Source organism: Aquarana catesbeiana, linkage group LG03, assembly GCF_042186555.1.
Source record: "Aquarana catesbeiana isolate 2022-GZ linkage group LG03, ASM4218655v1, whole genome shotgun sequence".
In the NCBI taxonomy this organism is placed as follows: domain Eukaryota; kingdom Metazoa; phylum Chordata; class Amphibia; order Anura; family Ranidae; genus Aquarana; species Aquarana catesbeiana.
Genome location: NC_133326.1, coordinates 492,967,960 through 492,993,569, shown reverse-complemented (window position 1 = coordinate 492,993,569; position 25,610 = coordinate 492,967,960). Strand labels below are relative to the sequence as shown.

Here is a 25,610-nt window from a genome sequence, read left to right as displayed (position 1 = left end):
ATTAATTAGTCAAGGGAGATACTGATAATGTACATTTTGGACAGAGAGGACACTCCGCACGATTTCTAAGCCGCATGTCAGTGTGACTTGGAAGACATCTGTGCAAATCCATGCACAGATGTCTATGCAAGTCGTACCTGAACTTTCAAAAAGTAGCGTAAGAACCATTTTCAAAATTGATGGAGTCGGAGTCGCACCGATTTGTCCGCTTCAATTGCGGACAATAGGGTGCGACTTGTCTTGCTATTTGGAACCTCAATGTGACCTGTGCCAGCTGGAACAACCATCCCTAAAGCAGGGGTGGAAATCTTCAACACCATGTGTCTTTCACGTCTTATGGTGTTTTAACACCTTTACATTAGCAATTTAACAGCATTCCACACCTTTCTGTAATGTAACAAATGGCACCTGTCCCAGGCTTCATGGCACCATGGTGATTGGGTTATATTATTAGATAGGAAAGCTTTCACACCTCCAATCTTGTTCTTGGACAATCAGCATTTACTATATTTACTATAGCTATAGGCAGAAGGAGTAATCAAACTGAAAAAAAAAGACAGGCTGGTTGTACAAAAAGCGTGCCTATAGATGGATCAAAATCAGCTGGTTCCTGCTGAATCGGCTGGATTTTGATCCGTCTATGCCGGGTGTAAGGAAGTCACTTGTGGAGTGGTGAAATGTCTTCAACAGTATTGAAAAAATGTATTTAAGAGTAGTTAACCACTACTAGTTATACCATGACCTGGATAAATGAGAACTTTCCCATACATAAACATTGCATTGCTAACTCAAAGTATGGGCCGAATAAAAATACACACAATACATTCCTTTTAATGAACTCAAAGGAGAGTATTCCAGGCCCTAACACATTACCAAAGCTGTATATCTGTATATCACAAATTATTTTATAAAATACAGATGGGGTAACATCTCCCACACTCTAGCAGGGAAGGGCCATCAAGGAGAACCATCAAATTGAAGAGAACTGCAGCATTAAACTTGTCAAGAATAATCCAGCCATGATTATTCTAATAGGAGGAACACCTGCTGGGTGGCCTCAATAAGCCAAACTAGAACTTACTGTTTATTTGAGCTGCATTCCCTGGATATACCAACACTGCAGGAATAACATACAACCTGTAATGCTCTCTGATTAATTAGAAGTAAATAACAATCATTAAATGCCTGTCCCAGGCACTAAATATAGATGCTATAATAGTCACCAACAGAAAGTAATTATCTTTACCCTTGCATCTTTCCAAACGTGCCATTGGAATATCAATGTAAATCGATGTTTGTTTTGCAGGTGGAGAACAAAACAGAATCTAGATTATTGCTTCTTAATGATGTATGCCCAGTCAAAGGGTACATACTATGTGCAGGTAGGTCTTACTTACTCGTTTCTTTTTTTTTATTTATTTTTTTTAGATTGAGCTTAATTAAAGCATCTGTCATGTTATCTTGCACATTGCAATATGTAAAATAAATATGAAGTGAAGTGCTGGGAGTTTATCAAAAGAGAAGATGCTTAAGACAAAACTATGTAGGATACGTAATATTTTTATACACAGTTCAACTAAATTATTTCATGATAGTTTCCTAGTCTGGGTTGATTGAGGGCAATCTAATGTCTATAGGCACAAGCAGACACTGTCAGCCAAACCTTGATAGGGGAGAATCAATCAGTTATGTTTGACAAACCTTTTACAATCTGTTGTTTTCTGTCAATAATTTGGTTCCAGGGGTCTATGCAGTGCCTTACTTGCCTCTCTCCATGTGCTAAACATGAATAGTTGTATAATGTGATTGTTCATATTCAACCTGGGTTCACAATATTGCAAACACAGACATCACATGTGATTCGCATCCGCACTGCTGTGCTGATCACACGCGATATCTGTGCAATGCGAGTTTAGCCATACAGTTGTATGGCTGAACTTGCATTGGATTCACATAAAAAAAGGTGCAGGGACTTTTTTTCCCGCACTGAAATCGGATCACATGGGTGTTCACACCCACGCAATCTGATTCCTGTCTGAATCCACAGTTTGCACTGTGATCTGTGAACTGATCTGGGGGTGTCATTAACATTGTATTGACACCCGCAGCGGTTCGCAGAGGGCCATGTGAACTGCTTGCGGGAGAGATGCGATGCTGGAACCAGCACTGGAATCGAGCTGTTCCCACATCGCTATAGTGTGAACCCAGGCTTAGGGAAGTGCCAAAGGATTCAGATGCTGAAATGTGCTGTAATCATACCTGCACATCTGATATCCCTCTTATGTTATGCCAAAGCTTTTTTGTCTGTTCATCTCATATGTATCACAGGAGTGCAGTTAGTTCTGCAGTCCTGGCTCTCTGCACAGAGCGGAGGGGGAGAACTGAACAATGTTTGATCGCTCAGCTCTCACTGCAGAGCCACCGGAGGACAGATGTTGCATGGGATCCATGCTGCATCCACCTAGGTGAGTGTAGGGTTATTTTTTGTAAAGCCCATACTTCTCTTTTAAGGTAAACATGTGCTTTGTCCTTTTAGGTTTGTTTCCATGCCTTCCTTTTCAGCCTGTCCTTTCCCTTGCTTTCTTCAGGAGTGAAGAAAATACCTAGTACTTCTGGGTATGGAGGAACATGTGACTCTCCTCTTCCTCACTGATGCTTGATATTTTGTCCTGTGTAAGCTACAACTAGAGTAATTTGGGGATTACTCACGCCAGGTGGCTTGAAGAGGGCACCCAAGAAGGACATTTAAAGTGCATGGCAGGGCAAAAATAAAAATACATACAGCACATGCACATTTCCACATGGTTTATCCCTTTAAAAATCCTGCAAGCACAGAAAAATACTCGATCTACCAGAAATGCACTTCTAAGTCCTGTTGTTGGCTGATTTTTTGTGTGTTTTTTTATTATTTTTTTTTTTGCTTTTTTATCTTATTTTTAAACTGTTACTTTCATTTTTTTATCATTTTATTGTTATGTCAGGGAATGTAAATATCCCCTATGATAGCAATAGGTAGTGACAGACACTAGATCTCTCCTCTGCCCTCAAAGCATCTGACCACACCAAGATCAGTGTGATAAAATGCTTTCCCAATGGCGCTGTTTACATCCGGCGAAATCTAAGTCATGAAATGCTCGCAGCTTCCGGTTTCTTAGGCCATAGAGATGATTGGAGCCATTCTGGTCTCTAATCAGCTCTATGGTCAGCTGGCGGAATCACCGGCTGCATTCTCAGGTTCCCTGTTGGGACAGGAGAGCCAGAGAAAAACATGGAAGACGGTGGGGGGTATTCCCTCCAACTGCTTGTAAAAGCAGTCTAGAGGCTAATTAGCCATTAGGATTGCTTTTACATGAAAGCCGACCGCTGATACCAAGATGATACCTAAACCTGCAGGCATCATTCTGGTATAACCACTCAAAGTCCAGCAACATACCAGTACCTTGCTGGTCCTTGTTGGGCATATATTGTAATCTTCTTTTTTTTTCATGCAGCCTGTGGGCTGAACGAAAAAAAGAGATTGATTGGTGGGTATGCCCACCATTAGTATACCTCCCTTCATCCACCCACTTCTAATGATGGGCATACATGCACCATTTATATATGCCGAAGCATGGGGGCATCCGCCCCAAAAGTTAGGAGCAAATTGCTCCTCCGCCCCTGCTGCCCCCATGCTTCGGCATATATCACCTCCGCTGGAGTCACGGCTTTATATATCGTGGGAGCAAACGCTGTTGCTGTTAAGATAAATAAATCCGTGCTGCAGCTGAATGGCATACCTGAAAAAAAAAAATGGTTAACAATAGAAAACAGTAAAGTATAAAAATTGCATACCTGAAAAGCAAACATGATAAAACACAATAACAATAAAACATTGCAGAATAGAAAAGAGTAAAAAAGAGCAGAACAATAGAGAGAGAATAGAGAGTGAGAGAACAATAAAACGACAACTATTTTTTTTTTTTTTATTTCATATATTTTTTTGTGGTTTTTTTTTTTTTTTACACTTTTTTTTGTAACTGTAACTTTTATAACGGTAACCGGTTCCAGGTTCGGGTCTCTCAAAATGCGATGGCATCTTGGGAGACCCTGTGAAAGTGTGCCTAGTCTGTGCAATGCTGTACCCTACGCTAATACTCAACTAGTGTATGGTAGCGTTCAAAATATTCACCAATGCAAAGACCAGGAGTGTCAGGACAGGAGGGACAACAATAGCGGGTGTCACGCCTATATCCGCGCTTGCTGCAGACACAACATCTTTTTTGGGGGGGGGTTCGTTGGGTAGGGGTACTCGGGAGGATATAAAGAAAATGCCTCTCATGCAGCCGACTGCATTTGGTTGGGGATGTGAATGGGGGAAGTACGGGTGCTGCAGAAGTGGTGGGTTCCCAATTAGGATTGGCGAATGCAGCAGGAAGGGCACTATGGGAACGACGGGCCTTTTGTCTTCTTGGTGGCAGCGGGACACTACTTGTGCTTGCCACCTCACCAGCTTGAACTGCACTTATGGGACTCGCCACGTCATCAAGTGTTACTGCAGTGCTGGTTTGACTACGACCAGGGTGTGCCAGGCTGCTGGTGCTTGTCAGTTCACCAAAACGCTACCAAAAAAACTGTTAGCGATCGCAGGGATCAGGCCTGACTCTGCGAACGCTGCAGTTATGTGTTTAGTGTTTTGTGATAGTGATCCATCAATACTGTACTTGGGTGGGCTGGGCGGAGGGGCAAAATGCAGGTGCTAGCAGGTATCTGGGCTGATCCCGCTAACACTGCGTTTTTGGGAACCCTAAACTGCTGGGGACGCTAGTATAGATCTGATCAGATCAGATTGATCCTTTCAGATACTATACCACTAAGGGAGGTGTACTGTGCGTGCGTGGGTGTTAGCGGTACTGGCGCTAACCTGACACTGCCTGGGGCTGGTGCTTGCCAGTTCACCAAAACGCTATCAAAAAAACTGTTAGCAATCGCAGGGATCAGGCCTGACTCTGCGAACGCTGCAGTTATGTGTTTAGTGTTTTGTAAGTGACAGTGATCGATCAATACTGCACTTGGGTGGGCTGGGCTGGGCCGGGCGGAGGGGCAAAACGCAGGTGCTAGCAGGTATCTGGGCTGATCCCGCTAACACTGCATTTTTGGGAACCCTAAACTGCTGGGGACGCTAGTATAGATCTGATCGGATCAGATATTGAACCGTTCAGATACTATACCACTAAGGGAGGTGTATGGTGCGTGCGTGGGTGCTAGCGGTACTGGCGATAACCTGACGCTGCCTGGGGCGACACAGACCCTATCTGACCCTAAAACCTAACTTATATCACCACCAGGCTAACAGGGGGCTAAACCTTTATTAGGTAATAAACGGCAGATGCCCTGACACTATAAAAAATAAACAAACTAACCAGCATCACCCGTAACAGTAATACGGTGATCACTGGTGAAAGGGTTAACTAGGGGGCAATCAAGGGGTTAAAACCTTTATTAAGTAGTATATGGGGGTCCCTGACGCTATAAAAAGCTGACGGCGAACCTATATACTTACCTCCCTAACTAGTGTCACCAGTGACGCTATTACAGCGATCAGAAAAACGATTGCTTAGTGACACTGGCAACGGGGGGTGATCATGGGGTTAAAACTTTATTAGGGGGGGTTAGGGGGGTACCCTAGACCTAAAGGGGGCTAACACTAACTGCCCTACCACACTAACTGTCACAAACTGACACCAATGCAGTAATCAGAAAAAAAAAACTGCTTGGTGTCACTGTGACGGGGGGGGGGGGGGGGGGGCGTGATCAGGGGGTGATCGGGGGGTGATGGGGGGTGTAAAGTATGCCTGGTGTGTTTTACTGTGTGTGTTGTGTTGGTGCACTCACTCAGATGTCTTCTCTCCTCGGCGCCGGAATGGAAAATACCGAGCCGAAGAGCGATGACATCACTTCCTCTGACGCTGTTTACAATACAGCAGCAGAGGAAGATTTTCATTCGTTGGGATCGATCGCGAGGGGGTGGCCACGAATGAGTGGTCTCCCCCTCAGCCTGGATCGCTCCCCTAACGAAGCCGACTGCCTCGGGCTCCGGGGGGGGCGCGCGATGCGCCCTCCACCCGCGGGAGGCAGATCACGTACCAGGTACGTGATTTTGCCTGCCCGTGCCATTCTCCCGCAGTATATCTGCGTTAGGCGGTCGGCAAGTGGTTAAGAGATCCTTTTACCTGCCCATGCTATCACATAGGGGGATTGTTAACCCTTGTGCCATAGCATTAAAGTCAAAGTGATTTTATAGCCAGAGTCATTGTTCCAAACAGTTAACCCCTTTATGTCTAAGGGTAAAACAAATATTAATGCCTAAGCAGAATTTTGCAACTTTGACATGTGTTAGTAAAACTGTACATATCATCACAACTACTTTGTGTATCCAGATGGACTATACTGGGTTTTTTTCTGGACAAATGAGGCTTTCATTTGGTTGTAAATGGTAATGGATATCTCCTGTTTTGTTTTTATTAACCACTTCAGCCCCGGAAGGATTTACCCCCTTCCTGACCAGAGCACTTTTTACAATTCGGCACTGCGTCGCTTTAACTGCTAATTGCGCGGTCATGCAATGCTCTACCCAAACGAAATTTGCGTCCTTTTCTTCCCACAAATAGAGCTTTCTTTTGATGGTATTTGATCACCTCTGCCGTTTTTATTTTTTGCGCTATAAACGGAAAAAGACTGAAAATTTTGAAAAAAAATGATATTTTCTACTTTTTGTTATAAAAAAAATCCAATAAACTAAATTTTAGTCATACATTTAGGCCAAAATGTATTCGGCCACATGTCTTTGGTAAAAAAAATGTCAATAAGCGTATATTTATTGGTTTGCGCAAAAGTTATAGCGTCTACAAACTAGGGTACATTTTCTGGAATTTACACAGCTTTTAGTTTATGACTGCCTATGTCATTTCTTGAGGTGCTAAAATGGCAGGGCAGTACAAACCCCCCCCAAATGACCCCATTTTGGAAAGTAGACACCCCAAGGAAATTGCTGAGAGGCATGTTGAACCCATTGAATATTTATTTTTTTTGTCCCAAGTGATTGAATAATGACAAAAAAAAAAAAAAAAAATTTACAAAAAGTTGTCACTAAATGATATATTGCTCACATAGGCCATGGGCTATGTGGAATTGCACCCCAAAATACATTCAGCTGCTTCTCCTGAGTACGGGGATACCACATGTGTGGCACTTTTTGGGAGCCTAGCCGCGTACGGGGCCCCGAAAACCCAGCACCACCTTCAGGATTTCTAAGGGCATACATTTTTGATTTCACTCCTCACTACCTATCACAGTTTTGAAGGCCATAAAATGCCCAGATGGCACAAAACCCCCCCAAATGACCCCATTTTGGAAAGTAGACACCCCAAGCTATTTGCTGAGAGGCATGGTGAGTATTTTGCAGCTCTCATTTGTTTTTGAAAATGAAGAAAGACCAGAAAAAAAATTTTTTTTTTTTCTTTTTTCAATTTTCAAAACCTTGTGACAAAAAGTGAGGTCTGCAAAATACTCACTATACCTCTCAGCAAATAGCTTGGGGTGTCTACTTTCCAAAATGGGGTCATTTGGGGGGGTTTTGTGCCACCTGGGCTTTCCATGGCCTCCGAAACTGTGATAGGCAGTGAAGAGAGAAATCAAAAATTTACGGCCTTAGAAAGCCTGAAGGCGGTTCTTGGTTTTCGGGGTCCCGTACGCGGCTAGGCTCCCAAAAAGTCCCACACATGTGGTATCCCCGTACTCAGGAGAAGCAACAGAATTTATTTTGGGGTGTAATTTCACAAATCCCCATGGCGTGTTTGAGCAATATAACATTTAGTGACAACTTTGTGCAAAAAAAAAAAAAAAAAAAAAAAAATTTGTCTCTTTCCCGCAACTTGTGTCACAATATAAAATATTCCATGGACTCGACATGCCTCTCAGCAAATAGCTTGGGGTGTCTACTTTCCAAAATGGGGTCATTTGGGGGGGTTTGAACTGTCCTGGCATTTTATGCACAACATTTAGAAGCTTACGTCACACATCACCCACTCTTCTAACCACTTGAAGACAAAGCCCTTTCTGACACTTTTTGATTACATGAAAAAATTATTTTTTTTTGCAAGAAAATTACTTTGAACCCCCAAACATTATATATTATTTTAAAGCAAATGCCCTACAGATTAAAATGGTGGGTGTTTCATTTTTTTTTTTCACACAGTAATTGCGCAGCGATTTTTCAAACGCATTTTTTGTGGAAAAAACACACTTTTTAAATTTTAATGCACTAAAACACACTATATTGCCCAAATGTTTGATGAAATAAAAAAGATGATCTTAGGCCGAGTACATGGATACCAAACATGACATGCTTTACAATTGCGCACAAACGTGCAGTGGCAACAAAATTAATACATTTTTAAAAGCCTTTAAAAGCCTTTACAGGTTACCACTTTAGATTTACAGAGGAGGTCTACTGCTAAAATTACTGCCCTCGATCTGACCTTCGCGGTGATACCTCACATGCATGGTGCAATTGCTGTTTACATTTGACGCCAGACCGACGCTTGCGTTCGCCTAAGCGCGAGAGCAGGGGGGACAGGGGTGCTTTTTTTTTTTTTTTTTTTTTTTCTTTATTATTTTTTTGCTTTTTTATCTTATTTTTAAACTGTTCCTTTCATATTTTTTTTTAAATCATTTTTATTGTTATCTCAGGGAATGTAAATATCCCCTATGATAGCAATAGGTAGTGACAGGTACTCTTTTTTGAAAAAATTGGGGTCTATTAGACCCTAGATTTCTCCTCTGCCCTCAAAGCATCTGACCACACCAAGATCGGTGTGATAAAATGCTTTCCCAATTTCCCAATGGCGCTGTTTACATCCGGCGAAATCTAAGTCCTAAAATGCTCGTAGCTTCCGGTTTCTTAGGCCATAGAGATGTTTGGAGCCACTCTGGTCTCTGATCAGCTCTATGGTCAGCTGGCTGAATCACCGGCTGCATTCTCAGGTTCCCTGTTGAGACAGGAGAGCCAGAGAAAAACACGGAAGACGGTGGGGGGGGGGGGCATTCCCTCCCACTGCTTGTAAAAGCAGTCTAGAGGCTAATTAGCCACTAGGATTGCTTTTACATGAAAGCCGACCGCTGGCTGAAAAGAATGATACCAAGATGATACCTAAACCTGCAGGCATCATTCTGGTATAACCACTCAAAGTCGTGAATGGCGTACCTGAAGACAAAAAAATGGTTAACAATAAAGCACAGTAAACGGTAAAGTATAAAAAATTGCATACCTGAAAAGCAAACATGATAAAACATAATAACAATAAAACATTCAGAATAGAATACAGTAAAAAAGAGCAGAACACCAGAGAGAGAATAGAGAGAGAGAGAACAATAAAACGACAACTATTTTTTTTTATTTTTGTTTGTGTTTTTTTTTTTTTTTTTACACTTTTTTTTTGTAACTGTAACTTTTATAACTGTAACCGGTTCCAGGTTCGGGTCTCTCAAAATGCGATGGCATCTTGGGAGACCCTGTGAAAGTGTGCCTAGTCTGTGCAATGCTGTACCCTACGCTAATACTCAACTAGTGAATGGTAGCGTTCAAAACATTCACCAATGCAAAGACCAGGATTGTCAGGACAGGAGGGACAATAATAGCGGGTGTCACGCCTATATCCGCGCTTGCTGCAGACACATCTTTTTGGGGGGGTTCGTTGGGTAGGGGTACTCGGGAGGACATATAAATGCCTCTCATGCAGCCGACTGCATTTGGTTGGGGATGTGAATGGGGGAAATACGGGCGCTGCAGAAGTGGTGGGTTCCCAATTAGGATTGGCGAATGCAGCAGGAAGGGCACTATGGGCACGACGGGCCTGTGTTTGTCTTCTTGGTGGCAGCGGGACACTACTTGTGCTTGCCACCTCACCAGCTTGAACTGCACTTATGGGACTCGCCACGTCACCAAGTGTTACTGCAGTGCTGGTATGACTACGACTGGGGTGTACTAGGCCGCTGGCGCTTGCCAGTTCACCAAAACGCTACAAAAAAAAGTGACAGTGATCGATCGATACTGCACTTGGGTGGGCTGGGCCGGGCGGAGGGGCAAAACGCAGGTGCTAGCAGGTATCTGGGCTGATCCCACTAACACTGCGTTTTTGGGAACCCTAAACTGCTGGGGACACTAGTATAGATCTGATCGGATCAGATATTGATCCGATCAGATACTATACCACTAAGGGAGGTGTACGGTGCGTGCGTGGGTGTTAGTGGTACTGGCGCTAATCTGACGCTGCTTGGGGCTGGTGCTTGCCAGTTCACCAAAATGCTACCAAAAAAACTGTTAGCGATCGCAGGGATCAGGCCTGACTCTGCGAACGCTGCAGTTATGCGTTTAGTGTTTTGTAAGTGACAGTGATCGATCGATACTGCACTTGGGTGGGCTGGGCGGAGGGGCAAAACGCAGGTGCTAGCAGGTATCTGGGCTGATCCCGCTAACACTGCGTTTTTGGGAACCCTAAACTGCTGGGGACGCTAGTATAGATCTGATCGGATCAGATATTGATGTGTTCAGATACTATACCACTAAGGGAGGTGTACGGTGCGTGTACGGTGCGTGCGTAGGTGTTCGCGGTACTGGCGCTAATCTGACGCTGCCTGGGGCGACGCATATCACCGCCGGGCGATCAGGGGGCTAAACCTTTATTCGGTAATAAACGGCGGGTGCCCTGACACTAAAAAAAATAAACGAACTAACCAGCGTCACCCATAACAGTTATACGGTGATCAGTGGTGAAAGGGTTAACTAGGGGGCAATCAAGGGGTTAAAACATTTATTAGGTAGTATATGGGGGTCCCTGTCGCTATAAAACGCTGACAGCGAACCTAAATATTTACGTTCCTAACTAGCGTCACCAGCGACACTAATACAGCGATCAGAAAAATGATCGCTTAGTGACACTGGTGACAGGGGGTGATCAAGGGGTTAAAACTTTATTAGGGGGGGTTAGGGGGGTACCCTAGACCTACAGGGGGGTAATACTCACTGTCCTACCACTGCTAACTGTCACAAACTGACACCATGCAGTAATCAGGAAAAAAACAAAACAAAACAAAAAAAACCTGCTTGCTGTCAGTTTGTGACAGGGGGGGGGGGGTGATTGGGGGGGATCGGGGGGCGATCGGGGGGGGGGATCGGGGTGTTTAGTGTGCCTGGCATGTTCTACTGTGTTGTGTGTGTGTTGGTGCACTTACATGTCTTCTCTCCTCGGTGCTGGAACGGAAACTGGCCAGCCGAGAGAGATGACATCACATCCTCTGCCTCTGTGTACTATACAGAGGCAGGGGATGTTTCTCATTGGCTGGGAGCGATCGCGAGGGGGGGGCCACGATCGGATGGTCTCCCCCTCGTCTCTCAACTCTCCCAGCCAAACGCCGACCGCCGATGGCACCGGGGGGGGTCCGATCGGACCCCCCGCCCGCGGGAAGGCAATCACGTACCAGGTACGTGATTTTGCCTGCCCGTGCCGCTCTGCTCACGTATATATGCGTGAGGCGGTCGGCAAGTGGTTAATATGAAAGGAAAACTGGCCCAAAATAGTAAAAAAAAAAACATTTCTTTTAATTTTGCTGTATATTTCTTGTTACCATAACCTACCACTAAAGAAAAACAAAATAAAAATTATTCTGCTCCTGACAATCGCAGCACCACGTGTGTGTATGTTATTTGTTGTTTGTACCTGTAGTACAGCCCAGAAACAATGCGGAATCCCCGCATCCAATTCGCAATAGCAGGAGAATGTGACCGGCTCTTTATGGAGCCGGTTCACATATCTCCGATGCTGCTCCTGTGTGCATTTGCACAGGAGCCCTGTGCGTCTTTTGGTCCGTTTCAGGTCTGAATTCAGCCCGAAATTCAGGCTGAAATCAGACCTGAAACGGTGAACCAGGACGCACAGGACCTCTGCTGGGAGCCACATCGGCATCCAGTGGGAACCGAGCCTAATACTAATTTGTTTTTAAATGTCTTTTTAACCACTTCAATACAGGGCACTTATACACCTTCCTGTCCAGACCAATTTTCAGCTTTCAGCGCTGTTGCAGTTTGCCAATTGCGCGGTCATCCATCACTGTACCCAAACTAAATTTTTATCATTTTGTTCCCACAAATAGAGCTTTCTTTTGGTAGTATTTGATCACCTCTGCGGTTTTTATTTTTTTGCTAAACAAATAAAAAAAGACCGAAAATTTTGAAAAAAATAAAAGTTTTGCTTTTGTTTCTGTAAAAAAAAATTGTAAATAAGTTTCAGTGATGGGCACTGATAAGGCGGCACTGACAGGCACTGATACGGCGGCACCAATGAGGTGGCACCAATGAGCGGGCACTGATGGGTGGCACTGATATGCAGCACTGATGGGCGGCACTGATATGCAGCACTGATGGGTGTTGATAGGCGGCACTGATGGGCACTCATGGGTGGCACTGGTTGGCACTGATGGGCACTGATAGGCGACACTGATGGGCACTGAAAGGCGGCACTGATGGGCACTGATAGGGTGGCACTGATAGGCGGCACCGATGGGCACTGATAGGTGGCACTGATGGGAACTGATAGGCGGCACTGATACGAGGCACTGATAGGTATCCCTGGTGGCACTGGCAGTGGTAGGCATTGGAGTGGGCACTGATTGGCAGCTGCCTGGGCACATATTGGTATTTCCCTGGGGTCTAGGGGGCATACCTGGTGGTCCAGTGTGGTGGCCATCCTGGTGGTCCTGGGCGACTTCCCTGGTGGTCCTGGGGGGGATCCGAGGGGGGCTGTGCTGATAAACAATCAGCACAGACCACCCCCCTATCAGGAGAGCAGCCGATCGGCTCTCCTCTACTCACGTCTGTCAGACGCGAGTGAGGAAAAGCCGATCACTGGCTCTTCCTATTTACATCGTGATCAGCCGTGATTGGACAGGCTGATCATGTGGTAAAGAGTCTCCGTCAGAGACTCTTTACCTAGATTGGAGTTGCGGTGTGTCAGACTCCTAATTTACCCAAACACTAACCCTGGCCTGATCATTAAAAACAAAAATCTGTTTGTTCTGCTGTGGCTCTTGGAAGCTTCTCTGTCCTACACTTCATAGGCTCCATGTTGGTATGATTCCATTTGAGGGCTAGGAGGTGAGCGAAGCGCCTTGTTTGCTGCTTCTGTAGGGATCTGCGTCAGATCATATTTTTATCTTGCCTTATGTTAGGAAAAACCTTTGCTGTACCTTTTCTATTTCTAACGCTTGGGGGAAACCCATATATAAGTTTCTGTTGTAATTTATTAATTAGTCATTTCCATATAGACATTTACTAGAGAGAAGGAAGACTGTGCTTCTGTGTTATTTTTCTCATTTGCTATTAAATCATTCTTCAAGCTTCTCAAACAACGCTTATAACTTGTCTTGTAGGGGTCTTTTAATAGTTTGCCCTAATAAAGAAATATTTCTGTAGCTGTGTAATGAAGGGAATGGACACAATGCAGAGCTTCTGATACTCATGGAGGTTCTGTTTCCTTTTATGTTTCCATTCCTACAGCTGGAGGACGATATTGTGGCTAAACCCAACTATCTGAGCACAATGAAGAACTTTGCCCTTCAGCAGCCCTCTGAGGAGTGGATGATTCTGGAATTCTCACAGCTTGGCTTCATTGGTAATGTTTTTTTCTTCTTTCTTATACTTTGCAATGGCAGTCTTTGTTTGTTCCCATCAAGTCATTGCTGAAATGTTTGAAGGCTAAATGTGGAGGAAGCCTGGGGCTTCACATGTGGTTAAATCTTTGTGCTCTTTTGAGACTGAAAGAGACGCTCCTTTATTGTGAATAAAGCACATCGTGTTTTTTTACATAATTGTTTTTTTGGGATATTCAAAATTCAAAAAAATAATCCAATACATAACAATATGGAATGGCATGGATTAAAACATAAGAGTCATGAGGATACAAAAACAAGAATTTTAAGAGCTTACTTGCAGTATGTGTGCAGTGTTTCTTTTCCATAATTGATTTTTTATTGACTTTTTTATAAGCCTTGAAACTTACCAAGGAATTAACACTTCTTAAAGTGTCAATTTCCTCCTTCCTCCATAACCCTCTCCTTTTCTGGGAGAGTCCAATTGCTTTCTATGCTAGCCCAGCAACTCCACCCCCCCCCCCCCCCACCTAACTATATAACATTTAATGTAGCAGCTGGAGGAATACTAAGGAGTCTAACCTGAGTGACAGTTTTCAGTCCATCGGGGCTGCTGACATTACATCACAAGATAGTGGAGACCAGCAGCAGTCATGTGGCTTTTGTATGTATACACAAGGTACTTTTATAGTTAAAAAACATGTCTGTTAACTTCACATATATTCTTATAGGAAGAATGTTGTTGAAATAAATGATTGGTGACAGGCAGTGGCAGGACAAGATCATCCAATGCCTAGGGCAAACAGGCCAAACTGTGCCCCTCCATTCCCCTGATGAAATGTGAGCTCAGGGGATCCTACTCCAGGCAGTCACCTGCTTGGTTTAAAATCACTGTGTAGCTCTGGATCTGCCAAGCAGATCAGAAACCACATGGTGAAGAGTCATTTTTGCACTGTATTGGCACAATAAATGTGAGCACAATCACTTATCAGTACGATGTGGTTTACTTTAGAACGTATTACACTATATGGTTTTGTTTTTTTCTTCTTTTTTTATATTATTTCTGGACGTACAGAAGTGCCTGCAGGTGGCCAGGTCAGTATGGCGTACGGACCTCTTTTCTCCCTCTTGTTAAGCTTATGGTCACTTCAATGACCATAAGATTATATCAGCATTGTTCTCCAGACTCTGCTGAACAATTCTATAACTCTGATCAGCAGATTTCAGCAGTTATTAACCCCTAATGTGACCGACCCCCCCCCCCACGCCGCCGCCTCCCTGTCCCCTGCCTCTCCACCCCCGCCGCACCCTTCCATCTAAAACTGCCCTCCACTCTCCTATCCCCTTCACCCCCCTTCTTCGACCCCAGCATTGATTACCCCCCTCCACCCAATCCGACCCCCCCCCCCCCCCACAAACCCGCTTCCCGCAGCCACCATTATTAGCCAGCATCCCTGTTCCACTCCCGCCGGCTTCAGGTGCTTGCTTCGTGGGGCTTGGGGGGCATCCAGATGTGTCCCCCCCGCCAGTCAGATCGCCCCCCCAACTTCCCCCCGATACATGGCTGCTTCGAGCGGCATCTCTCCTTCCCTTCTCTCTGCTTGCAGCTTCTCCCTGCACAGATCTTTGCAATCTGTCAGGCTAGGGATCACGGCGGGGGGAGCTGTGGGGGTGATGTTAGGGCTTGGGGGGGCTTTAGTAAACATGTGTTTACTAAGCTCCCCCCTGTAGAAGAGAGGGAGTATGCAGCGATCACTACTGATCGCTGCTATGTGCCCACTGACAGCTGATATATTGTAACCGCGAGAGTCATTTTCTGAATAACGGAATCTCTATACAGATTCTCATTCATTCAAGTAAAGTGCTGCAGAGAAAAGGGACTATCTTCAGTCCCTTTATCTGTCTCAAAAAAAGAGATATTGTTAAGACCTCACCAAAATTAAATGACTGTAAAAAAAAAATAGTAAACAGTAAATAAAAAAAAAATAAAAAAAACACAAACATAGTAAGACCCTCCAGGTCCGCCTGCACTCACCCCTCCACGCTGACACCCCCCCCCCCCCCCGCACTCACCCCTCCACAAATACCTCAGCTTCTCCTCCTGGCCAACCCGATCTGCCCTGGTTTGCCAGGAGGAGAAGCCAGAAGACGATAGCGAATATTAATTCACTAATGTCACAACTCACAAGTGGGTGGGTTCGGGGTGCAATGCTATGCCCCGAGCCCAACCTTTTTCAAGCCAATTAGAGCCTCAGGCTCTAATCATGTGGCTTGGAAAAAAAAAAAACTCATACAAACGTATGAGTCCGGCGCCCTGCAGGCGGATGACAGGTCCGTGTCCACTTTGCTGATGCAGAGCCGACACGGACACAGCTTGCTATTCTCTATAGGACGGTCGGATTGGAAACAGACCGCCTGTTCATTTCTATTGGATGCTATCCAATCCGATCTGCTAGATGAATGGGGGATGGAATCCCCATCCGTCTGTTTTTAGCGGTCTGGATCAGATGCAGGCTGGTGTAAATGGACATTTACATCAGTCTCTCCCTAAAGAACAATTGGTGGTCCTATTGGGCCCGCCTGAAAAATGGACAGGTAGATCCGATCGATGTGCTTGTGTGAAAGGGGCCTAAAGCCCCATACACACTATTAGTTTTTTACAGATTTTTGTCTTCAGATTTACCAAAACCACGTAGTGTAAGGGCCTGCCTGATTGCACACAAATTAAAACTTTTAAGGTTTGACCTCATATTATATGGTTTTGGTAAATCTGAAGACAAAAATCTGCAGAAAAAAGGCCTGTGGCCTTGTTCACACAGGGCATACACAGCGTATCTTTACAGGGATGCACAGGTGTTCCGTGCATCTCTGTGCAGACAGTCCCATTGATGTCATTTGGGATGTAGCAACTGTACGAACAGAGCTTTAGCTGAAAATTTTACATCCATGTAGGTCCGCATGCATGTCCCTGAGCTCACACTGTCTGCGTTCGGGGTCATGTACCCACATCCACATGGATGTCAGATTGGGAACAGCAGCTATGCCTGTGCAGCCGCTGCATCCCCAATGACATGAATGGGGCTGCCTGTATGGGGATGCACGGAACACCTGTGCATCCCTCTGCGGGTAAACATGGCCCCCCCATGGGCGTACACTTTAGTATGCCACATGTGAACGAGGCTTTAGTACTAATTTAGCAGGAATTTTACGTTGTGTTATGTGCAATATTAATGATTTTAGTGTATTTTTAGGAAAAATAGCGATATGGTGAACATTTGCGCAATTATTGCGGGGCCCAAAAAATTAGTAGCACTTTTTTTTTTATTCTACTGGCCATGTGCTTTTAGAAAATGTCTAGTTTGAGGGGTCTTTTCAAATTCTGAAAGCTGTAAGTGAAAAATGAAAACCTCACAGATTTTTTTTTTTGATACATTTTTGGGTCCATTCGATTTTCACCATTTTGCAAAAGGGCGCAATGTAAAAAATTAAACTTTTTGTTATTTATTAACTCCATACAGGTTAAGATTTTATATTTAGTAAGGATTTAGCAGGAATTTTGTAAATTTAGCTGTGTTTTTATCAGCTAATGATGGTTTTAGTGTATTTTTTGCCAGTATATTGGTTCGATAAACATTTGCGCAAATTCCGCGGGGTTTTAAAAAATCAGTAGCACCTTCTTTTTATTCTAGAGGTCATATGCTTTCAGAAAAAAAAAATGGTTTTAGGGGTCTTTCACAAATTCTGAAAGCTGTAAGGGAAAAATTAAAACCTTCAGATTTTTTGAGAAATTTGGATATTTACACTTTTGCATCTGTTCAATTTTCACCATTTCGCAAAAAGGCGCAATTTAAAAGTTACAAATATTTGTTATTTATTCGCTCAATACAGGTTAAGCTTTTATATTTAGTAGGAATTTTGTAAAATTTGCTGTGTTTTTATCTGCTAATAATGGTTTTAGTGTATTTTTTGAAAATATATTGTTTGATAAACATTTGTGCAAATACCGCGGGGTTTAAATAATCAGTAGCACCTTCTTTTTATTCTACTTATCATGTTATTTTAGAAAATAAATGCTTTGGGGTGGTGGTGGTGGTGGGGGGGGGGGCGTCCTTCACAAATTCTGAAAGCTATAAGTGAAAAATAAAAAGCAAAGGGAAAATTGCAAAAATAGTCTGGCCACCTGAGCGTACAAAATGGAGCACAGGGCCTGGCAGCGAAAGGGTTAAGGGTCATAAAATTTGTTAAGAATTTTAAAAAACTTTTTAAAGGAAGAATAGGTCTGATAATATGGGACTGTATTATTGAGCGAATATTGAAGCACTGGTTTACCTATGCTTACTGTTAAAGCGGAGGTCCACCCTAAAAAAAAAAAAAAATTACATAAAAATGCTCCTAAAAATCTGAAAAAAAAAATTGAAAAAAAAATTTTTTTTTTGCTTACCAGATATGGCTGTTGCTAGGCAGACTGTCCTAATCTTCCACTTCCTACTCCGCGGTGATCTTCATTCTTCTCCTCCTTGCGTTGTCTTCTGGGGAATGGGGCACGTTGTGTTCTGGGAACCATGTGTGTCCCAGAACACAGCCGGCCATTCACAAAGCGCCGTGTGACTCGCGCATGCGCAGTAGGAAATGGGCAGTGAAGCCGAAAGGCGCCGCGATCCAATCCAATGGAGGGATCGGCCTCGGGTGGCCGACATCGTGGGCACCCTGGACAGATAAGTGTGCTTATTAAAAGTCGGCAGCTACAGTGTTTGTAGTTGCTGACTTTTAAAAAAAAAATTTTTCAGCTGGACCTCTGCTTTAAGGTACCCACCCATGGTGGACAGAGTAGTTCCAGCTACTGAAGTAATTGTATAGTTTCACCTGAGTGCTGAATATCAATTTATTATAAATTTTTGTTGCCACCAGAACAGGAACAGAAAATGAATCTTTAATTAGGAAATATTCCTCACAATGGGAAGATATCCTCTCAATCCCTATTGTAGGAATCTACAAGATAGGAAGTCAAGAAAAATCTCCCTAATAAAACAGAGATGGTATAAAGAACTAAGAGCAGTTTTAACCTCCCCACTCCAAAATGGGAGAAAAACATGTTTTATTTTAAATAAATCTTAAAGTGGAGTTCCACCCAAAAGTGGAACTTCCACTCATCAGATTCCTCCCCCCCTCCGGTGACACAGTTGGCACCTTTCAGGGGGGAGGGGGGTACAGATATCTGTATATTACAGGTATCTGTACCCACTTCCGGCATAGATAGCCGCAGAATCTGCGGTTATTTACGCCACTTCCTGCTCCCTCCCCACTGCCTGCTGGGAAACACACGGATCCCACAGACAGCAGGGATCATCCGTATTGCGCTGCGCGACTCGCGCATGCGCAGTAGGGAACCGGGAAGTGAAGCCGCACGGCTTCACTTCCTGATTCCCTTACCGAAGATGGAGGCGGCAGCACCCGAGGACGGAGAGACGGTTCGGCCTCGGGTGCCGACATCGCGGGCGCCCTGGACAGGTAAGTGTCCATGTTTTAAAAGTCAGCAGCTGCAGTATTTGTAGCTGCTGACTTTTAAAAAAAAAATTTTCGGCGGCGCTCCGCTTTAATGTGAACTGTGGAGGCAATGGCCATTTAAGAATTTACATAACCTTAACCAACAGTAAATTCTTTTTATAGCAAGCTCACACTGACTGATGTGGTTGTTATTATTCACTTAAGCCAGCCATACAGTATTAGAATTTCAATCAAAATTTTTCATTTTCTAACCATTAGTGGGATCAGACTGACATTCTTTTTTGACCACATTGATGAGGTTTAAAGGAGCAGGATGACAATTTTTTTTCAAACAAATTTCTAAGCGTGGATATGGTTTTCATTTCAGAAAATCTACTCAAAGACCAAAAACAAATGTTAATAGCAAACACCGTTTTGAAGTATTATCAAACGACATTTGTCAAGTCATCGAATATACTGAGAATTTTCACACAAATGTTTGCATTAGCCTTTGTTTGATAATCTGATCTACTTACCTACTGACGTTAACAATTTCAATACTTCTGTGTTTGTTTTAGAGCCTAATTTTAGCATCTTCTCTCCAGCACTGTCTTCAACAGACCCTCTGCTGTTTCCTTCACAGTCAGTTTCCAGGGTGCATGACACCCAGGATAATTAAACCCACTTCTTGTGAGTCCATGGCATTATGTATGCACCCTCTTTGAATGGGTCGTCACACCAGCTCAAAGTGCTACTGCACAGAATGATACTCCCTACGTATTCTCAAGCGTAGGCTGTACTTCATTAGGGACAGCCCGCAGCGTGGGTGTGACTAGAAGCAAAATACAAGGTCATAAGTCCACAACCTGAATTGATGTTTAACCTATTCACTGCCAGGTCCGTACGGCATACGAACATACAGCATTACTTCCAGCTGGCCAGGTCCATACCCCTTACAGACCTTATTTCCCCTTCTGCTACAGTGTATGGAGTTGATAAACAACAAATATTTGAAATTTTTATATTGCGTCTTTTTGTAAAATGGTGAAAATCGAACATACCCAAAAATTTCTCTAAAAATTTGGAGGTTTTTATTTTTCACTTACAGCTTTCAGAGTTTGTAAAAGACCCCCCAAACCATATATTTTCTGAAAGCTCATGACCAGTAGAACAAAAAGAAGGTGCTACTGGTTTTTAAGGCCCTGCAATTTTTGCGTAAATGTTTGTCAAATCACTATTTTCACTAAAAATAACACTAAAATCCTTATTTGCACATATAAACACAACACAAACACACATAACTTATGTAATTCCTACAAAATTACTACTAAGGCCTCATTCAGTGGGCTGTGCTAAAGCGTACGCCCATGGAGGGCCATGTTTACCTGCACAGGGATGCACAGGTATTCTGTTCATCCCTGTGCAGCAGTCCTATTCATGTCAATTGGGACACAGCAGCTGCAAGGACAGATCTGACATCCATGCAGGTTTTTAGGTGCATGGACCCAAATGCAGACAGTGTGAGTTCAGGGACATACACCCACACGGATGTCAAGTTGGGAGCAGTGGCTGTGTCCCTGCAGCTACTGCGTCTCAATGAACATGAATAGGACTGCCTGCACAGGAGTGCATGGAACACTGGTACATTCCTATGCCGCTGCTGTGTCCCAATTGACCTCAATGGCACTGCCTGCATGGGGATGCACGAAACACCTGTGCATCCCTCTGCAGCTAAACATGGCCCTGTAGTATTATGCCTTGCGTGAACAAGGCCTTATGCCGCGTACACACGAGCGGACTTTCTATCCTACTTGGTCCGGCACACTTTCCGACGGACTTTGTCCGCCAGGTGCGCCGGACTTTAAAACGGACGGACTTGCCCACACACGCCGGGACTTTCCGGCGGGCTAAGTCCGCCCGTCTTTCCGACGGACTTTCGCCGGAGTTCCGGCGGACTTTCAGAATGAACGGACTTGCCCACACACGGACAAGTCCGTTCATTTTGAACGTGACTCAGGTGCGACGGGACTAGAAAAGGATGTCAATCTTGCCGCTTTTATCGGCGAGATTGACACCTTACTAGCCCCGTCGCGGGGCATACCAGGCCCTTAGGTCTGGTATGGATTATAAAGGGGAACCCCGCTACGCCGAAAAAACGGCGTGGGGTCCCCCTAAAATCCATACCAGACCCCGATCCGAGCACGCAGCCTGGCCGGTCAGGAAAGGGGGTGGGGTCGAGCGAGCGCCCCCCCCCTCCTGAACCGTACCAGGCCGCATGCCCTCAACATGGGGGTGGGTGCTTTGGGGGAGGGGGGCGCCCTGCGCCCCCCCCCCAAAGCACCTTGTCCCCATGTTGATGAGGACAAGGGCCTCTTCCCGACAACCCTGGCCGTTGGTTGTCGGGGTCTGCGGGCGGGGGCTTATCGGAATCTGGGAGCCCCCTTTAATAAGGGGGCCCCCAGATCCCGGCCCCCCACCCTATGTAAATGAGTATGGGGTACATGGTACCCCTACCCATTTACCTAGGAAAAAAGTGTAAGTAATAAAACACACTACACAGGTTTTTAAAATATTTTATTAAACAGCTCCGGGGGGGGGGGGGATCTTCCTCCGGCTTCGGGGGTCTTCTTCCGGCTTCGGGGGTCCCTCCGCTTCATCTTCTCCCGGCGTCCGGTTGGTTCTTCTCCGCTCTCTTCTCCCGTTGTGTTCCTGTTCTTCGGCCGGCTCCTCTGCTGTCTTCAATTAGCTCTCTTGCCAGCAGAGGTCCGGACTTCTGGGCTTCTTCTCTTCTCTTCTCCAGATGTTGACACGACGCTCTCTCCTGCTGGACTGCTCTCCGAGGGCTGCGTTGTGACTTATATAGGCGGAGACCCCGCCCCCTTTTGATGTCACAGTCCCTGGGCATGCTGGGACTGTGACGTTTTAGGGGGCGTGGTCACTGGGTGATGTTGAAAACGTCACAGTCCCAGCATGCCCAGGGACTGTGACATCAAAAGGGGGCGGGGTCTCCACCTATATAAGTCACAACGCAGCCCTCGGAGAGCAGTCCAGCAGGAGAGAGCGTCGTGTCAACATCTGGAGAAGAGAAGAGAAGAAGCCCGGAAGCCCAGAAGTCCGGACCTCTGCTGGCAAGAGAGCTAATTGAAGACAGCAGAGGAGCCGGCCGAAGAACAGGAACACTGGGAGAAGAGAGCGGAGAAGAACCAACCGGACGCCGGGAGAAGATGAAGCGGAGGGACCCCCGAAGCCGGAAGAAGACCCCCGAAGCCGGAGGAAGATCCCCCCCCCCGGAGCTGTTTAATAAAATATTTTAAAAACCTGTGTAGTGTGTTTTATTACTTACACTTTTTTCCTAGGTAAATGGGTAGGGGTACCATGTACCCCATACTCATTTACATTGGGTGGGGGGCCGGGATCTGGGGGCCCCCTTATTAAAGGGGGCTCCCAGATTCCGATAAGCCCCCGCCCGCAGACCCCGACAACCAACGGCCAGGGTTGTCGGGAAGAGGCCCTTGTCCTCATCAACATGGGGACAAGGTGCTTTGGGGGGGGGGCGCAGGGCGCCCCCCTCCCCCAAAGCACCCACCCCCATGTTGAGGGCATGCGGCCTGGTACGGTTCAGGAGGGGGGGGGCGCTCGCTCGTCCCCACCCCCTTTCCTGACCGGCCAGGCTGCGTGCTCGGATCGGGGTCTGGTATGGATTTTAGGGGGGACCCCACGCCGTTTTTTTCGGCGTAGGGGCTTCCCTTTATAATCCATACCAGACCTAAGGGCCTGGTATGCCCCGCGCTCGCCGCAATAGGAAAATGTGTTTTTCCTATTGCAGCGAGCGTGAGATGCAATACCCTGCCCTCGTGTTGCATCTGGTCCGTCGGACCAGCCTACACACGAGCGGGCTTTCCGTCGGACCAGCACACACACGAGCGGACTTTCCGCCCGAAACTGAGTCCGGCGGAAAGATTTAGAACTTTCTTCAAATCTAGGTCCGGCGGGCTTTTGGGAAAAAGTCCGCCGGAAAAGTCCGCCGGTGCCTACACACGGGCGGATTGTCCGGCACACTCTGGTCCGCCGGACCAAGTATGCCGGAAAGTCCGACCGTGTGTACGCGGCATTAGGCTTTGTTTAGACTTACAGTTGGGGGGGGGGGGGCACAGCACAAAAATGCATGATTGAGCTGCATTTCTGCCACCCACCAACCACACCGCTCAAGCTGCAGAAGGCAGCGGACAGGGAGTTTACATGCTGGGGCTGCAATGCTTTGCGGCCATGCCAAAGTTGACCTGACTTGTAGTGATGCCACCTGCCAAACGCTACACATTCAAATTAATGGGGAAGTGCCACAAATTTCCCGCAACTGCGTGCAATGCATGCAGTTGCAGTGCATTTGATAGCAAAAATGAGGTGAAACAGGTGGTGAGGAGGCATTGCATTGCCTCCTCACCGCCTGTCAGTGGCCTTTGGAGTGTAGCCTTAGGCTTCAGAGGCAAGGCTGATTTAGACGCATGTCTAAATCTACCCTTAGTGCCCTTTCACACAGGCTGTCCGATCAGGTCTGCCTGTTGATGGGGACTTGAACTGGACAGCTGGCTAGCTCCCACTCAGGGCCCCGGGAACACAGAATGACATGCACACAAGATGAGGTCAAAAATATTTTCATTTAATAAGCGTGGATAACCCTTGGTTTTATACAAAATAAAAGGATGGACTTCAATACATTAGGGTTTGGTTACAGAGAAAAAGGATATCAATTCTAAGAAAAGGAGTTTATCTCCATATGACGTGCAGTCTCATAATATTTTTGGTGAAAAGAACAAGCTAGAATGTTCTCACAATAAACCAGCCACACTAATCGATTAGCCTATACATTTCCAGCAAGTAAACAAATTCCAAGTCAAACTCCTATAATAGAAATGAGATGGAAATATACAGAATAGAAACAGCATAGAAAAATCATTAACCCTTCAATCCCCCTCTTTTATCATGAATATGATCATTTTCTCCACATTATCTTGGAAATAAGCTTGCCCAGGCTTTATCATCAGCCTTATTGATCATTCTGTTAATTTTCCTTTTTATAGTACAAACCAAATAGCAATTTTACAGGACAAGTATGACCAAAATTGTAACACAGACAGCAAGTGGGTAGAAGAAACTTTTTACTACCTCACTTCCTGTGGGTGACCAACCTGTGAACACATCATACCACGCATCATCGGTGTCTTGTGATAAGTGAGCACTGGCTGCTTCAAGTTTACCTCTCATAATGGTAGTTTTTACGACTACCTGATGTACTGTCAAATACAAAAGTGAAACATTGGGGGTTATTCACGAAAGGCAAATCCACTTTGCACTACAAGTGCCAACTAAAAGTGCACAGTGCACTTGAAATTGCACTGAAAGTGCACTTGGAAATGCAGTCGTTGTAAATCTGAGGGGAAGCTCTGCTGATTTTATCATCCAATCATGTGCAAGCTAAAATGCTGTTTTTAAATTCTCCTTGCATGTCCCCCTCGGATCTACAGCGACTGCACTTTCAAGTGCACTTTAAGTGCAATTTCAAGTGCACTTTGCACTTGTAGTTTGCACTTGTAGTGCAAAGTGGATTTGCCTTTCGTAAATAACCCCCATTGTGTATGCAGCCTTTAAAGGGAAAATGAGTATCCATTTCAGTGATGTTTACGCCTACCTCTGTTGCTAAGCATACTTGCTGTGGGCCTACTTCTATAAACGCATTATAACCTTGTGGTTATAAAGTCCAAATACACATGTTAACATCTGGCCTAGATAATAGGCAGGGTTCAAACACAGGAGACCTTTGTGTACAAATGAGACCCTTATCAGTTTTCTGGCAGTCATCCAAGCTATAAGTGTTGTTTGAACCTACAGCTATATAAGATCCATCATACTTTGGTTCCCACCATGCAACAGTATCAGTGATTACATCTGGCATAGGGATAGGCAGAGTAAAGAATTTGCACATAGTGATTCCATAATCTTTAGGGACAAACATCTTATAATGTCTCATACAATTAAAACTAGATATGTTGCTAAATATCTTGGTGTGACACACTGTGTCCTGAGAAAAAGACATTACCCTATAATCCACAGGAACCTGACAGTTTCTGAATCAATACCATTCAGGACTCCAAGAGTGGTTACCATTCCCCCTAGGAGTGTGTCATACCAGGCTCTTTTATTTCTGTTATGTGAACTAGAATTAAAGGTAAATACATTGGGTGTAGTGATATTGAAAGTTACCTGGATTTCTTGGTTAGATAATGAAGTGTTAGTACAGCTACTAACTATAGGTACTTGTGTGTTATTATTTACTTTAGGGTTAAATACTTAACACATATATATGCAACACCACGATATGTGCTACTAGATATTTCTGAGTCATTGGTTATAAGTACACTGGAGTCCATGGGCCATACCATGGAGGACCC

At 45.0% G+C, this 25,610-nt stretch overlaps 1 protein-coding gene across 1 annotated transcript in view; it reads left to right on the top strand.

The window, feature by feature from the left end:
* MGAT4B (alpha-1,3-mannosyl-glycoprotein 4-beta-N-acetylglucosaminyltransferase B) overlaps positions 1-25,610 on the top strand; it is a 992,488-nt gene that overhangs the window by 539,683 nt on the left and 427,195 nt on the right. Inside the window, exons 7-8 of the mRNA XM_073621056.1 lie at positions 1,307-1,382; positions 13,589-13,703. Coding sequence (XP_073477157.1) covers positions 1,307-1,382; positions 13,589-13,703 — 191 coding nt within the window. The remainder of the gene's footprint in view (positions 1-1,306; positions 1,383-13,588; positions 13,704-25,610) is intronic.